Genomic DNA, 14,689 nt, shown 5'->3' with positions numbered 1-14,689 from the left:
TTCATGTTGGATTGGTTCAACTTAAGGAAATTCTATATATTGCGTTCTCAAAATTCGATTATGATTACGACATCCCTCTTCATAGTCAAATTTTGAAAACATGGCAAATAAAAATATTGTAGCAAAAGACTGGTCTAGAATCATGTCTTTATGTGAGACATCACGAATCGTGTACCATTTGCTTTGGGTACAGGATCGATTGCATGTGCTATAATATTTGTCATTTCTAAATTTTTTCAAATGCCCAGAGGCATTAAGAAGGGAAAAGGTCTAGAATTGGATATGACTAAAATGATTAAGCAATTGTCGAGGACAATCTGAGGTTTACCAAAGATTGGTTGCTCAGGGACAGTTGGAAGTATAGTGCTAATTTTGGAAGGACCATATTGACATATTCTGAAAAGAGGCATCTCTTATTCAGAAGTGATAGTCAAAATGAGAATATGGAGTTGTCTCCATAGGTGGAAGTTATCTGTGTAAGATTATAAAAAACTGAATGCAAGAAGCATGTCCAAAGCAATGTACTTTGAATATGAGACTTAGTTTGCATGGAGTTGATCTCCATTAGAATACCTTATAATGACTGTTGACAAGTCTTTGTGACTTTGTACATATTCATTACAGGAGGGTCAGTGCATATAAGTTTAAAATCTAAATAGATTTCGATAAATGATAGGAATTTGAAATTCTCACATTTTTCGATAAGGATTTGGGAGTGTGAAATTAGAATCATTGAAATTATGTTCAATTGGTTTATTTCATAAAGTAAGGATCATAGACAAACATAGAGTGCATACTTGGTGTATGGCAAAGCTATTGTTTAGAAAAACATAGTGTACATGCTTGGAGCATGGGACAACTAGTGTTTTTAATTCAGGTATAAAGTTGATAAAACCGAAACAATGAAATAATGAGTAATCAGTATGGTGATAAATAAAAGTGGTCTATTTATATTCATAGGGTTTGATACCATATTTGATCATTTATTCTTATGTTTCATTTTGCATGTTTTGACTTCCAGAATAAACTAGGCCATTCTTCCTGAATGACTAAGTTATTCAAACTATCCACAGTCGGTCATATGTTGGAAGTAGATATGAATCAAGATTGCCATGGGTTGGCTTGTAGAGGTCTAAGATGTTGGACAAAGCGGTGCTACAACACTCATGAGTGCTCATAAGTTCTGAGTATTGGATTCAACCCACTCTCATTTGAATCACTTCATGGATTTTATCACGAGTGATCATGAGACGATAATATCTTATATTCTTAAAACCTAGAGATATGAGTTGTTACTATGAGTTGGTTATACATTGATTGCACGAAAACGCATTGGTAACTCGATGTTATAAAACGTGCCTTTGTGTATGATTCAACAAGTAGTAGAACAATCCATATGAGTCGAAGTTTATCCATTTCTTTTACCTTCGGGATAAAAGCGATATCTGTGGGCCCCTCGATGATTTAGCGATGACACATGTGAGTGCTTGGCCAAGCCAGGACTGATTTGATTTGTTCAATCAGTCAGTCATCGTAAATCGGAAATCGGGAAACAACAAATGGACAGAGAGAATGATTGATAATCCATGTCTCAGTCCATATGATATCTAGAATGGAGGAATATATGATCCCTTATCTAATGGACAAGTCATTGACAAAGGTCAGAGTTCATCGGCAAGGTCAGAGTTCGACAGCGGCTTTAAGAGCTACGATTACCAGTTAGGTTTTAAAGTCATACTCAATAATAGTTTTAGACTTATCCAAGTGGGAGACTGTTGGATTAATGTCTAAGTCCATAACTATATTTGGTATGTACTTGACCCGACCCGGCATGGTCCATTTGGGTTGCACTTCACCGGCATAATTTATATGGATAGTCTTTTGAGAATAGTATATTTATTATTTATATTAATATATTATAAGTTCTAATATATTAATATGGAATCATATTATTTAATTAGTATTGATCAAGAATTAATTCAGAATTAATTAAGTGATCAAAAAGAACTAATTAAATATGGACTCTTATAAATATGAAATGGGCCAAGTTCATTTAGGTTGGGCTAAGCTTTCATGGATGGTCCATGGAGCTTTTAACCCATGGATCCTATGTAAATGAAAGGTCATGGGTATTAGGGTTTACATGGATGTAACCCTAATCCTCCATAATATATAAAGGGGTCCTTGGCTCACAAAATTGGCACAAGTGTGTGAAAATAAGAGTGGGCCGATTTTAGTGTGCATACATATTCTCTCAAGTTCTTCCAAGGTGTTTTGGTGATTTGTGATTCCATTTGAGGCTTCCACACTATTGGGGCTAAGCTCTTAAAGCTTGAAGACATCAAGCTACATCAAAAGGTATGTCATCTAACTAGAACTTTGTAGTATAGGTGCTTCATAATATGCTAGTTAGGATGAAACCTTGGAATAGTTAATATTTGCATGTATAATAGAGAAAACATAGATCCAAGGTTTATAGGGTTGCATGTACACCATAGGAGTGTTAGAATGCTCAAAACCCAACATGTACTTGGGGCCCAGCTTGCCCTGCTTCCTGAACCGGATGACACATTTCCAAGGTGACACTTTCAGGAGGAGCATATCCCCTACCTGGAACTCTAGGTCTGATCGGCGCTTGTCTGCATAGCTTTTCTGCCAAATCTGAGCAGTCTGGAGTCTGCTCCGGACCTGCTGGATCTTCTCCATGGTCTTGCGTACCACCTCAGTACTCCCCATGACTCTCTGACCGACCTCGCCCCAACAGGTTGGGGTCCTACACTTCCTCCCGTAGAGCATCTTGAAGGGAGGTCGATCTATACTAGCGTGATAACTATTGTTATACGAAAATTCCGCTAATGGAAGATACATATCCCAACTACCGTCGAAATCCAATACACATGCACACAACATATCCTCGAGAGTCTGGATCATCCTCTCACTCTGCCCATCAGTATGAGGGTGAAAAGTTGTGCTGAAGTGAAGATGAGTACCCATCTCGTCATGAAACCGCTTCCAAAATCTAGAAGTGAAACGAACATCTTGGTCTGACACAACCTACAGTGGCACTCCATGACGTGCCACTACCTCACGTACATAGATCTCAACTAGCTTCTCAGCCGATATACTCTCCTGGATTGGGATGAAATGAGCACTCTTGGTCAACCGATCCACAATGACCCAAATCGAATCCACTCTACGTGCGGTCCTGGGAAGCTTCGTGATGAATTTTCACAATGGTTTTTATATGAAAGATTTGGTTGATGGTTTTTAATTAAATAAAAATGAAATTCTTAGTTCTAATTTTTGGGACGTTACAAGTTGGTATCAGAGCCTTGGTTTGAGGGATTCAGGCGTACTCTCGGGTGTGTCTGAACTCAAACTGAGGATATGATAGCTTTTCCCTAAAAAGAAAATATTTTATTTAAAATATTTATAATAAAAAAAGGGGCATGGTGCATGCAATCGACCGAGCTCAAGTAAGTTTTCCCAAAATACCCATACATGTCTTATATGTGATGCTTCGATATGTGTATATGAGAATCTCATGCTAGATTAGGACTAAGGATCTGCTTAGTTTTACATGATAGAATGCTAGGAGAGATGCCTTTATGTGCCTGTTGTACGAGCTTATAGATCTGCATGCTAGTATTGGATCAATTACTGATAAGATGGCTTGTTAGATTATGCTTTGATTGGATTACTCAATGCTCGAATGATGCTTGATTTGTGCTTTTATAAATTTCCACTGAGATCAGTTAACTATTAAGCGAATGCATTAGACTACATATTATTGAGATTATATAATTTCAGAAGGTTAGGTGTTACCCTATTATGCAACTCTTGTTTTAGTCCAATCGTTGTAGAGTGAAATCTTTCATTCGAAGAATTATCTGTATCAATAATACGTAACTGTATTTGTGAAGTAGTTAGATGTTGTTAGAGGGAATTTCTTCTACAGCTGATAGCGGAGAGTGATGTGATGGTAGCCTAGGAGATGCTTTAAAGCAGTAAGTGTTTGCTATGTGAGTGGATATTCAGATCAGTTGACAAGTAACTTAGAGGATTCGGGGCGACCTTTGAGGAAAGTATAGATGGATGTGGAAGGTAGTATTGGGCCCATACTATTGATAGCAGAGGATCTGTACTTAAGTCAAGGAGAGTCACGATGAGACTGGAGGACTTGTAGTGTTTTGGAACCTCTGAGTGTTTTCTGATGGTTTTATGATTTGGTTTAAGTATGGTGGTTCAATCGTGGTGGTTCTTTTATTGGTGGTTCTAGTGTCGGTGATGGGTCGGGCACGGGGTCTACAATCGTTTTGTTGGATGACCAGACACGGGAGTTCATTTCTTCAGATATTACACATGTTATTTTAGAGCAGACTCCTGTGATCTTTGGTACGATCAACGAGGACATATTGGAGATGTTGGATGAGCGTATGGGGGCGTATCGAGCTGAGGTTACAGCCCTAGTGGGTGCACGGTCGTTAACCTTCCGGGAGTTCCGTGCCTGTGGAGCTCCCGAGTTCTTTGAAGAGAGAGAGACCCGATTATCAGCCGCTGTTGGATCGCTGATATTGAGAGTGCTCATATGACTAGCTTCTGCCTGGAAGGGTTGAAGGTGAGGTTAGCCGCTTGTTTGTTGAGGATGCGAGCACGCGATTGGTGGGAGGTGGTTGGCCGTGTCGTGGGTGCGCCGGCTGTAGAGTCCATGACTTGGTCTGATTTTGTGGCGCGATTCTGAACTAAGTTCGCACCAGTTATTGAGGTCTAACAGTTGGTGAGGGAGTTCCAGAACCTTCTTCAGACTACTGAGACAGTGGCAGAGATCACCTCCATGCTTCATTAGAGGACTTTACTGGTTCCGCAGTATGTGGCGGACGAGGAGATGAAGAAGGCTAGATAACATGACATGTTGAGGAGCGATATCCGATAGTTTGTGAGCATGTCCAGTTGCAGGACATTGGATGACATGGTGGTGAGAGCTAGAGAGCGGGATATTGATTTGGAGATGGAGATGAAGAGGAAGTCGGATCAGGTTTAGGGTTCAGAGGGTTCGGACAAGAAGCCCAAGGTTTTTGATTCGAGATCGAGGGGCCAGCAGGGCCGGGCCGCTGTGGCAAGTACGACAAGACACACAATAAAGCCTGAAGGGCAGGTGGTTTAGGTTGTTACAAGTGTGTCAAGTCTAGGCACTTTAGCAGGTATTATACAACTACCACCCATGGATCGAGACTGATTTGCTTCCATTGCAATCAGAGGGGTTATATGAAGGCTGATTGTCCGAGGTTAGCAGCTGCAGGTCCATTGGCAGAGCCAGCTCCGACGACTTTGAGGATGGCCGCAAGGGCCGGGCGGAGTGCCCGTTTTGAGGAGCAGAGCATTCCAGCTGACGGCCGAGGAAGCCCGTGCAACACTTGATGTGGTTAAGTGTATGTATCTTCTCCATATCTATTTATTATGATTGTTTATCATGCTTATATATATATATATATATATATATATATATATATATATATATATATATATATGTGTGTGTGTGTGTGTGTGTGTGTGTGTGCTGTTACTCAGGGTCGTTCCTTGTGAACAACATTCCCACTTTGGTTCTGTTTGATTCGGGGGCTACCCGATCTTTTGTATCTATTTAGCAAGAGGTTTGGTGATGCTCCAGGGGAGCTGGACTATCTGTTAGAGGTGGATATTATCGAGGATCGTCTAGTACAAGTATCAAGGGTTCACCGGGGATGTACTTTGACGCTGTTTAGCGAGCGGTACCTGATTGATTTGGTTCTTATTCCCCTACGCGAGAGCAAGGTCATTGTGGGGATGGACTGGTTGAGCCCCAATGGGGCGATGATTGACTGTGGTCTACAACTAGTTCATGTTCGAACCCCAAGTTGGGGATAGTTGGTGATTCACTGAGAGGGTTCTCAATGTGGGCTGACTCTCTATTCGGCGGCGAGGGCCAGGCGTCTTCTTTAGTAGGGTTGTTCTGGATTTGTATCCTACGTGACGGGTACCCAGGAGAAGGGTAAGGCGACTATGGATGATGTAACGATTGTTCGGGAATACCCATACGTGTTTCCGGAGGATTTGCCCGGAGTACCTCCGGAGAGGCAGGTGGAGTTTCAGATTGACTTGGTCCCAGGTGCGGCTCCGATAGCCAAGGCACCTTATCGATTAGCACCCCCAGAGATGCTGGATTTTACCACACAACTGCAGGAGCTATTGGACAAGGGATTCATTCGGCCGAGTAGTTCGCCATGGGGAGTGTCGATCTTGTTTGTGAAGAAGAAGGATAGGACGCATCAGATGTGTATCGACTACCGGGAACTGAATAAGTTAATGGGGAAGAACCGTTATCCACTTCCGAGGATCTACGACTTGTTTGACCATCTTCAGGGTGCATCTTAGTTTTCCAAGATTGACCTAACGTTCGGGGTATCATTAGATAAGGGTTCGGGACAAGGATGTTCCAAAGACAGCTTTCAGGACTCATTACGGTCATTATGGGTTCGTGGTGATGCCTTTCGAGCTCACCAATGCAATGGCGGCATTCATGGACCTCATGAACCAAGTTTGCACACCGATGTTGGATCGGTCGGTGATTGTTTTTAATGATGATATCTTGGTCTTTTTTAAGACCAAGAAGCAGCACACAGATCACCTACATGAGGATTTGGAGACATTGATAGAGGAGAGGCTTTAGGCCAAATTTTCCAAGCGTGAGTTTTGGTTGCGCGAGGTGCAGTTTCTGGGGTACCTTGTCAACCAGAGCGGTATCTTGGTTGATCCGGCCAAGATTGAGGCGGTTATGCGGTTGGAGATTCTGAGGTCTCCATCTGAGATTCAAAGTTTTCTGGGTTTGGCAGGTTACTATCGGAGATTCATCTAAGATTTCTCCAAGATAGCGGTTCCTTTGACTCGGTTGACGAAGAAGACCATTAATTTTCGCTGGGGGCCTGAGCAGCAGGCATCATTTGAGGCACTAAGATAGAGATTATGTGAGGCGCCGATTTTGACTCTACCAGAGGGTGTTGATGACTTTGTGGTATATTATGATGCCTCTATTACAAGTTTGGGTGCGGTATTGACGCAACGAGGACACGTCATCGCTTACGCTTTGAGGCAGCTGAAGCCCCATGAGGAGAATTACCCTACACACGATTTGGAGTTGGGGGCTGTGGTTTTCGCCCTCAAGATTTGGCATCATCATTTGTATGGGGTCCATTATACTATCTACACAGATCACAAGAGTTTGAGGTATCTGATGGATCAACCAAATCTGAACATGAAGCAGTGCAGGTAGTTGGATGTGGTAAAGGATTATGATTGTGAGATCCTTTATCATCCTGGGAAGGCCAATATGGTGGACGATGATCTTATTCGCAATAAGACTACCACACCGATCAATGATATGTGTTTGAGGATGACAGTGGTCACTCCATTGCTGGAGCAGATTAAGGAGGCACAGATTGAGGCTATGAAGGAGGAGCACCGGAAGAGCGAGCGTATTGTGGGACAGGTGCCTTCTTTCGATTACGATAGCCGGGATTTGTTGACTCCTCATCAGAGAGTGTGGGTTCTGTACTTGGGTGGTACCCGTCAGGTTTTGATGGAGGAGGCACACAAGTCGAGATTTTCTATTGATCCCGGTGCGACAAAAATGTATAGAGACCTTCGATTTGATTATTGGTGGCCCTGCATGAAGCGGGATGTGGCCTGGTATGTGGAGAGGTGCTTGACTTGCAGTAAAGTCAAGGTCGAGCGTTAGCAACCTCACGACAAGTTGTAGCCATTAGACATTCCCGTTTGGAAATGGGAAGAGATTACTATGGATTTCATCATGAAGTTACCACGTACGGTGCGTGCGGTGGATTTGATTTTGTCCTCAACCTTATCTTATGATTGTAGGTTGGAAATGATAGATTCACATGGATGGGAACACATATACACCATAAAATCTAGGTGGCAAAAGGTTTCGCTCTAATTCATGAAAATGATTATGAGGAGATACTTTCGCTAATAGATTTTAAAGATTGATAAATATCATTATGGTTAGTAATTGTGATAATTGCATTCTCAAATTTGAAATATGATTACGAAATCCCTTTTCATAGTTCGAATTGTGAGAAATGGCAAGAAACAGTTTGAACGTTCAAGACTTATAGCTATAAGTTATGAAAGGGTTTAAATACACACATGTGCTATCTAATGAAGGTGTATAAGCTTGAGAAGTCTAATTAGAGACTTGTCGGAGCATTACGTATCAGAAATCTGAACTTTAGTAAGAAAGTCAATAGTTTTCATTTCTAGAATTCTAGTTCGTTTCTGGGTACATGTCAAAGCTAGTAGGAGCATAATTGTTGTGCTAGTGGGAGCATAATTGTTATGCTGAGTGTTGCAAGTTGGCAATACTAATTCTAGGAAACAAAGATTTCAAATTTGCAAATTGCAAAGTTTGGGAATTGTTTCGCTATATAAAGATTTAGGGGAGAGGGTACTCATACTTCATTTCAAATCTAAAAGGTTTAGATTGAAAGTTTAATAAAACTTAGTCTTGGTCATATATGAATATGGTGTTGAAATGTTTCAGCATAGGAAATTCGATATATGAAAATATTATAGCAAGAGACTGATCAGATATCATGCGTTTATGTAAGACATTATGTATCGAGTCCTATATTCTTCAGATATAGGATTGTTTACATATACTATAATATTCACTTGTTCTGATTTTTCCAAATGTCTTGAATATCAAGAGAGAAAAAGGACTTGAACTTGGTATGACTAAAGTTGTTAAAAGCCTCCCTATATAAGGAAGGGAATAGGCTGCTTGGTCAACAAGCAAATGGATTATGGTTTCCTCCTTAAACCCTAGCTTTGGCACCAAGCTACCTCAACTATATAAAGGCCTCCCTAGCACATAATTTCGTCCATGTCTTCCCTCTAAGAGCCTTGGACGAAATCTCGGTCCTCTCTCTCTCTGTATAGTTTTCCTCTTGCTAGTGTTGGGTGTGAAGCATTAGAGACACGACATTTGTGGTGCTTGCTCTCTAAGCTTCAACAACACCAAGGAATTGTGTTGTTATTATTATGTAACAATTAAGGTATGTATTCTAACCCTGGTTATATGAATTTCGAAAATAACATATACCTCCTAGGGTTTTCCATTTGATGTTCAAGAGTTGTATGTTCAATTAGAGAAAACATAGGTCCAAGATTTTAGGGTTGCTAGCACACATAAGAATTGTTTGTTATGCTCAAAACTCATCCTTTATATCAGGGAGGTTGTGGCACGACATGGGGTGCCAAGCTCGATCATTTCAGACAGGGATGTCCGGTTCACTTCTAGGTTGTGAAAGAGGTTTCACGAGGATTTGGGTACCCGTCTGCATTTTAGCATGGCTTTCCACCCGCAGAATGATGGTCAGAGTGAGCGGACCATCCAGACACTAGAGGATATGCTTCGGGCATGTGTATTGGACTTCGGTGGGAGTTGGGATACGTATCTCCCTTTGGCGGAGTTTTCGTATAACAACAACTATCACGCCATCATTGATCGACCTCCCTTTGAGATGCTATATTAGAGGAAGTGCAAGACCCCGATATGTTGGGTGAGGTCTGGCAGCGAGTCATGGGGAGTACTGAGGTAGCACTCAAGACTACTGAGTTGATTCAATAGGTACGAATTAGACTTCAGACAACACAAAGTCGGCAGAAGAGTTATGCCGACAAGCGCCGATCAGATCTAGAGTTTTAGGTTGAGGACATGATACTCTTGAAGGTGTCACATTGGAAAGGTGTCATCCGATTCAGGAAGATGGGCAAGTTGGGCCCCAGGTATATCAATCCTTTCAGGGTTTTGGCTCAGGTGGGCAGGGTTGCTTATCGCTTAGATCAACCCGAGGAGCTCATTCAGATCTATAGCACGTTTCACGTCTCTCAACTGCGGAAATGTTTGGTCGATGATTCCGTAGTGGTCCCATTGGAAGATATTCAGGTGGATGATTGCATGAATTATATTAAGAGACCGGTTGCCATCCTCTACAGAAAGACGAAGACTTTGCGGAACAAAATAGTGGGTCTGGTAAATGTGCAATGCCAGCACCAAAAGGGTTCAGAATGAACATGGAAGCCAGAGGATGAGATTAGGGGTCATTATCTGGAGTTATTTGCAGCGGCATACTTCGAGGACGAAGTCTGATTCAACTTGGGAGAATTGTAACATCACTACTTAAAATTAATATATAGTTAATACCATATTCACTTATTAATGAATCGATATAATAATATTTTTTATTACCACACCAACTAAAAAAGGTTAAAGAGTTAAAAATAAAAAAAATAAAAATAAAGGATAAATATTGTGTACTATAACAATTGACTTGCTACATATTAAGTCACTAGGTGTAAAACTCGTGTATTACACGGGTTGATTAAAAAAGAAATTAAATATTAAAGTGTAAACAATAAATATTTTTTAAAATAAAATTTTGAAATAGGAAATAAATAAATGTATTAATTGCAATTTAATATCATATTTATGACATTTAATACTTTACATATATAAATATATAAATATTATGTGACTTTTTAATTTTAAAATTTGAAAAACCTAAAAATTGACATGTGGGTATTATTTATTTCAAAAATATCACAAAATGACAAATGTCAAAACTCATGAGAGATTGACATGTGGCAAATTGAATCTCCATTTATTATAGTTGATGTGTTTCGTATTTCGTATTTTATTTGTGACTGTAAAAGTATATTTACTTTTATGTCTCCATGCCGCCAAATCAATATTTAAGTTTTGGATATTTATATTTATAATCCTCCTTAATAAATAAAAGTTTTTTTTGCCACATATCAATCTCTTATTAGTTTTGACATTTGTCATTTTGTAGTATTTTTGAAATAAATATTATCCACTTGTCAATTTTTGATTTGTTTCAATTTTTAAAATTAAAGTCATATACTTATTTATGTAAAGTATTAAATATCATATATATGATATTAAATTGCAATAAATACGGTTCTTACTTTCTTATTTTAAAGTTGTACATTAAAAATATTTTATGTTCACACTTTAATTTAATGTTTAATTTTTTTTAAATCAACCCGTGTAATACACGGGTCTCACACCTAGTAAACATTAAAACATAGGTAGTCATACCAAGATGTCCAAAAGCTCGGTCCTAATTTTTATGGATTTCGTTTATGGTTGATTTTTAGTCAATTATGGGCTGTTAATCCATAATGTTTGAACCGAGCATATAAAAATTTAAATTAGAATCGTGAAGTACAAAATTTATATCATTCCTTAATTAATGGGATATTAATTCTTAATATATTCAAATTATTTAAGATTACATTGCTAAATTATTAAGATATTTCTAATCAATTCAAAATCAAAATCAATATCCTTATTAAACTATTCAGCAGAAAATTATTGATAGATGACACTTGTCAGTGTCATTAGAATGCATAAAAAAATAAATGATAAGGTCTCTACAATATGTACATTTGGCAAAATATATTTTCATTTATTAGATATATATATATATATATATATATATAGATATAAATTGGGTAGAGTATTGAGCTTGAACTGATTTTTCTTTAACCAAAATTTATTTACAACCCTTTTCACTTAAATTAGATTTCGTCCACGAAATCATCCCATACTACTTCTTTCATACCAGAAAATCCTAACGGAACTCCTTGAATTCCATTTAAACTCGAAGAGTCACACCGATGACTGCCCACTCATACCGCTGTTAAGCCCAACCTTAGCCGAAGCCACATATCCTAAAGAAGAACGAACCTCAATTCCCTTTTTCCTTAGCCACGAAACATTCAACCGCTATGCCTGAAACCGAAAACCATATGCAACGTTTGACTTCCGGACTGACAGAACTATTCCAATTCATTCACACAATGACTCAACTTCGCAACACGGGCCGAACAAACCCCTCCGTCTTGAACAAATTACATAAGAATTATAGTTACCCAAAAATTATAGATACCCAAAACATGTACACCTCGACCATTTACGGATGCCGAAAATCCTGATTCGAAAACAAAATCAGTTTCCGACTCAAATTACTTAATTTCTTATTTATTAGAGTATATTTTTTCCTTTTTATGGAGTATGGACTATCGGTTTCTAGGATCGAATAACACAAACTGGCCTGAACCCGACCCGATTTCTGTATTTATCAACAAACAAACAAAAGGAACAAATGTTTCTCTCTCTCGGTCACTCTAATTTTGGCCGTTTTCGTCAAAATCCTAACTGCTGCTCCTCTGAAACAATGAAGTTTTGGGGTAACGAATCATCTCTCTTTCATTTGTTTTCGAATATCTACACGCTCATTCAATGAAATATTTGTTTTTTTTTTTTTTGACCTTCTTTTGGTTTTGATGATGATGCAATCTTGATGATATTCATCGTTTTGTTGTGGTTTCGTTCACAAGCTTTGTTTGTTTATGTTTCATGTGGATAGTAGATGCTTCGTATGTATGTTACTTTTTTATTTTTTGTCTGTGACGGAAATTAACTGGAAGGAATTTGTGTTTGGGGAGGTTGTTCTGGTATGTGTTTGATCCCGTGTTGATTTGATCCTAGTTTGTGTTTGTTATTAGGAAAGAGGATGTGAAAGTGTTGGTCTAGATTTAAAGTTGTGTTATCTCTTTTCCATGTTGGTAAGGAAGACTGTTAGAACTTTGTTTTGAGGTATGTGGTACATGTATATGAATTATATGTTTTTGCTGTTTGTGTATTTATGTATCTGCCTCCTGCATCTGCATGTTACTAAAGCCTGCCTTGTTTGAAATCGGATTTATGAGATTGCATTTAGGAGTGGTACTCTTTGCAGCAATATGTTTCAAATATGGTGGTGATTGTGGCCTGGTTGAAAACTCATATTCCATATTGTTTTGATTCAGGTGTTGAAGTGAAAGGAGCTCAACGGTTAAAAGTAAAGCTTGGAGGCCGATCTTTATGTCTTAGATATGTATAACTTTTGAAACAGTGGGATATGCTGTTTTGCTGTATTTACAACTACCAATACAACTAACTAAAGTTGTTTGTAATCAGGCTACAATCGGAGAAATTAAGGAGGAAGTAGCTGAGGTTATTGTGCACGTCCATGGCAAAAACAGAAAGCATAAACTAGCAACTCTTAAACCTAGGACGGGACCACAACAACTACTTGATTGGATGCTTGAGGAAGACTTTACGATTACACATACTTTAACCAATGGGAGTGTTTGCTTACTTGGAGGCATAACAAGAAAATCTTATAAGGATTATCCATATCCTAAACATGCTACTGTTTTACTAAGTTAGAATCTAAGTTTATATTGTTTTATTATTTGATATCCTTGACCAAAGTTAGGTGTTCTGTGATCACTTGCTTTAGACGTATTATGGATGATGTCTATGTCCATGATGATGATGATGATGAAGAGGAAGAAGCAGGTCCGTCTGCCACAGGTATTGTGTGTTTTCTATTAAGAGTTTTCATAGATGTTTGAAGCTTGTGTTCTAAATGTATTTTTGATGTTTGCAGAAACTTTGACAGAATCCTAGTTTTTTGAGAGTGAAGTGCAGATTTTATTAAAGGCTGATGACAACAATTTCTAATATCATGATGTTATTTTCAGCAAGTTAATTATAATTAAAGTTGTGGTCATTTGTTTGTTTTCCTTTTACCGGGTCCTATTCTTAAACAATATGGAGTGGAATGCTAGATGGATGATGCTTACAAGTCTGGTGGATTGTTTTGAAAACAATGTGGAGTGGAATGCTAGATGGACGATGCTTTAATATTAGTGGGTCTTTAGATTGCTTGCTCTACTTTTTTCTAAAAGTGTTTATTAGTTTATCTGGTTTTAAAACAAAGTTTTAAAAATAAAAGTGTTTGTAATTATGCCATTTTATTTTAAGTATTCAGATCAAATGAGATATGTGACTAAGATTTGTTCTCACATTTTCAATTACATAATTGTTATTATTTGAGCAGATAGTTTAGAGACACATTTAGTGATATTGTTAGCGTCAGTGATACAGTGAGTATTGATTAAAGTTTTAATGTTTTATTTATAAAACACGTACTCACAAATCTACTCTTAAAATCTTTCTTAAGACAATCAACGTTATAGAAAGTTTGTTTAGTCTCATTTCTTTTTATTGAAGAGATAGCACCCTCTAAATTGTCTCCAAGAATTTTCTAACACTGATATCCTTCTCATCAACCGGCTCATCGTAAGTACGTTTCTCCTTCCACCGACATTTTGCTAAAATTTCTGATATCTAATGGTGAAGTTCATTCTGTGCACGAGATTCTTGGCATGTTTTCTCAATGATCCGTTAGCAATATTGAGTATGATGATCTATCAAAGCAGTCTATTCCTTGTAACATCTCGTCCAAGCCTCATGACAAAATTTTATCTGAGCACATCATCGATGACACTCCTAGTTCCGGTTCAAAATCAAAAACTCTCAAATCTAATTATCAAAGTTTTTCTGATGCTTATGATAAGAAACAAAAGTCAAATGTTAAAAGAAAGAATCTTGGAATCAAAGCTTATTGTCATTGTGATGCTATATCTCATAAAGTTAGCGAGTGCACTTTTGATAAGGATTAAGTTCGTGCTAATAACATTGTAATTCGCAATAATA

General features: G+C 38.3%; 1 protein-coding gene across 1 annotated transcript; it reads left to right on the top strand.

Annotated features, from left to right (window-relative positions):
* The first annotated feature begins 12,230 nt into the window (after positions 1-12,230).
* On the top strand, positions 12,231-13,935 carry LOC145141291 (histone deacetylase HDT1-like). The gene is made up of 5 exons (XM_079074586.1): positions 12,231-12,330; positions 12,952-13,019; positions 13,103-13,320; positions 13,419-13,501; positions 13,578-13,935. Exons 1-5 carry the CDS (start codon positions 12,246-12,248, stop codon positions 13,595-13,597), a joined length of 474 nt encoding a protein of 157 aa, XP_078930712.1. The 5' UTR covers positions 12,231-12,245; the 3' UTR covers positions 13,598-13,935.
* Positions 13,936-14,689: the final 754 nt, after the last annotated feature.

Source organism: Lactuca virosa, chromosome 9 (assembly GCF_052849685.1).
Source record: "Lactuca virosa cultivar CGN04683 chromosome 9, Lactuca_virosa_CGN04683_v6, whole genome shotgun sequence".
Lineage (NCBI taxonomy): Eukaryota > Viridiplantae > Streptophyta > Magnoliopsida > Asterales > Asteraceae > Lactuca > Lactuca virosa.
The sequence above is the reverse complement of the archived record's forward strand: the minus strand, read 5'-3'. Positions and strand labels throughout refer to the sequence as shown.

Bases quoted from the DNA above. Each gene is read 5' to 3' on its own strand.
- LOC145141291 (XM_079074586.1), top strand. From the start codon at position 12,246: ATGTTTCTCTCTCTCGGTCACTCTAATTTTGGCCGTTTTCGTCAAAAT. The intron at 13,020-13,102 runs GTATAACTTTTG...GTTTGTAATCAG, and splicing joins GATCTTTATGTCTTAGATAT to GCTACAATCGGAGAAATTAA. The intron at 13,321-13,418 runs ATATCCTAAACA...TTCTGTGATCAC, and splicing joins AAATCTTATAAGGATTATCC to TTGCTTTAGACGTATTATGG.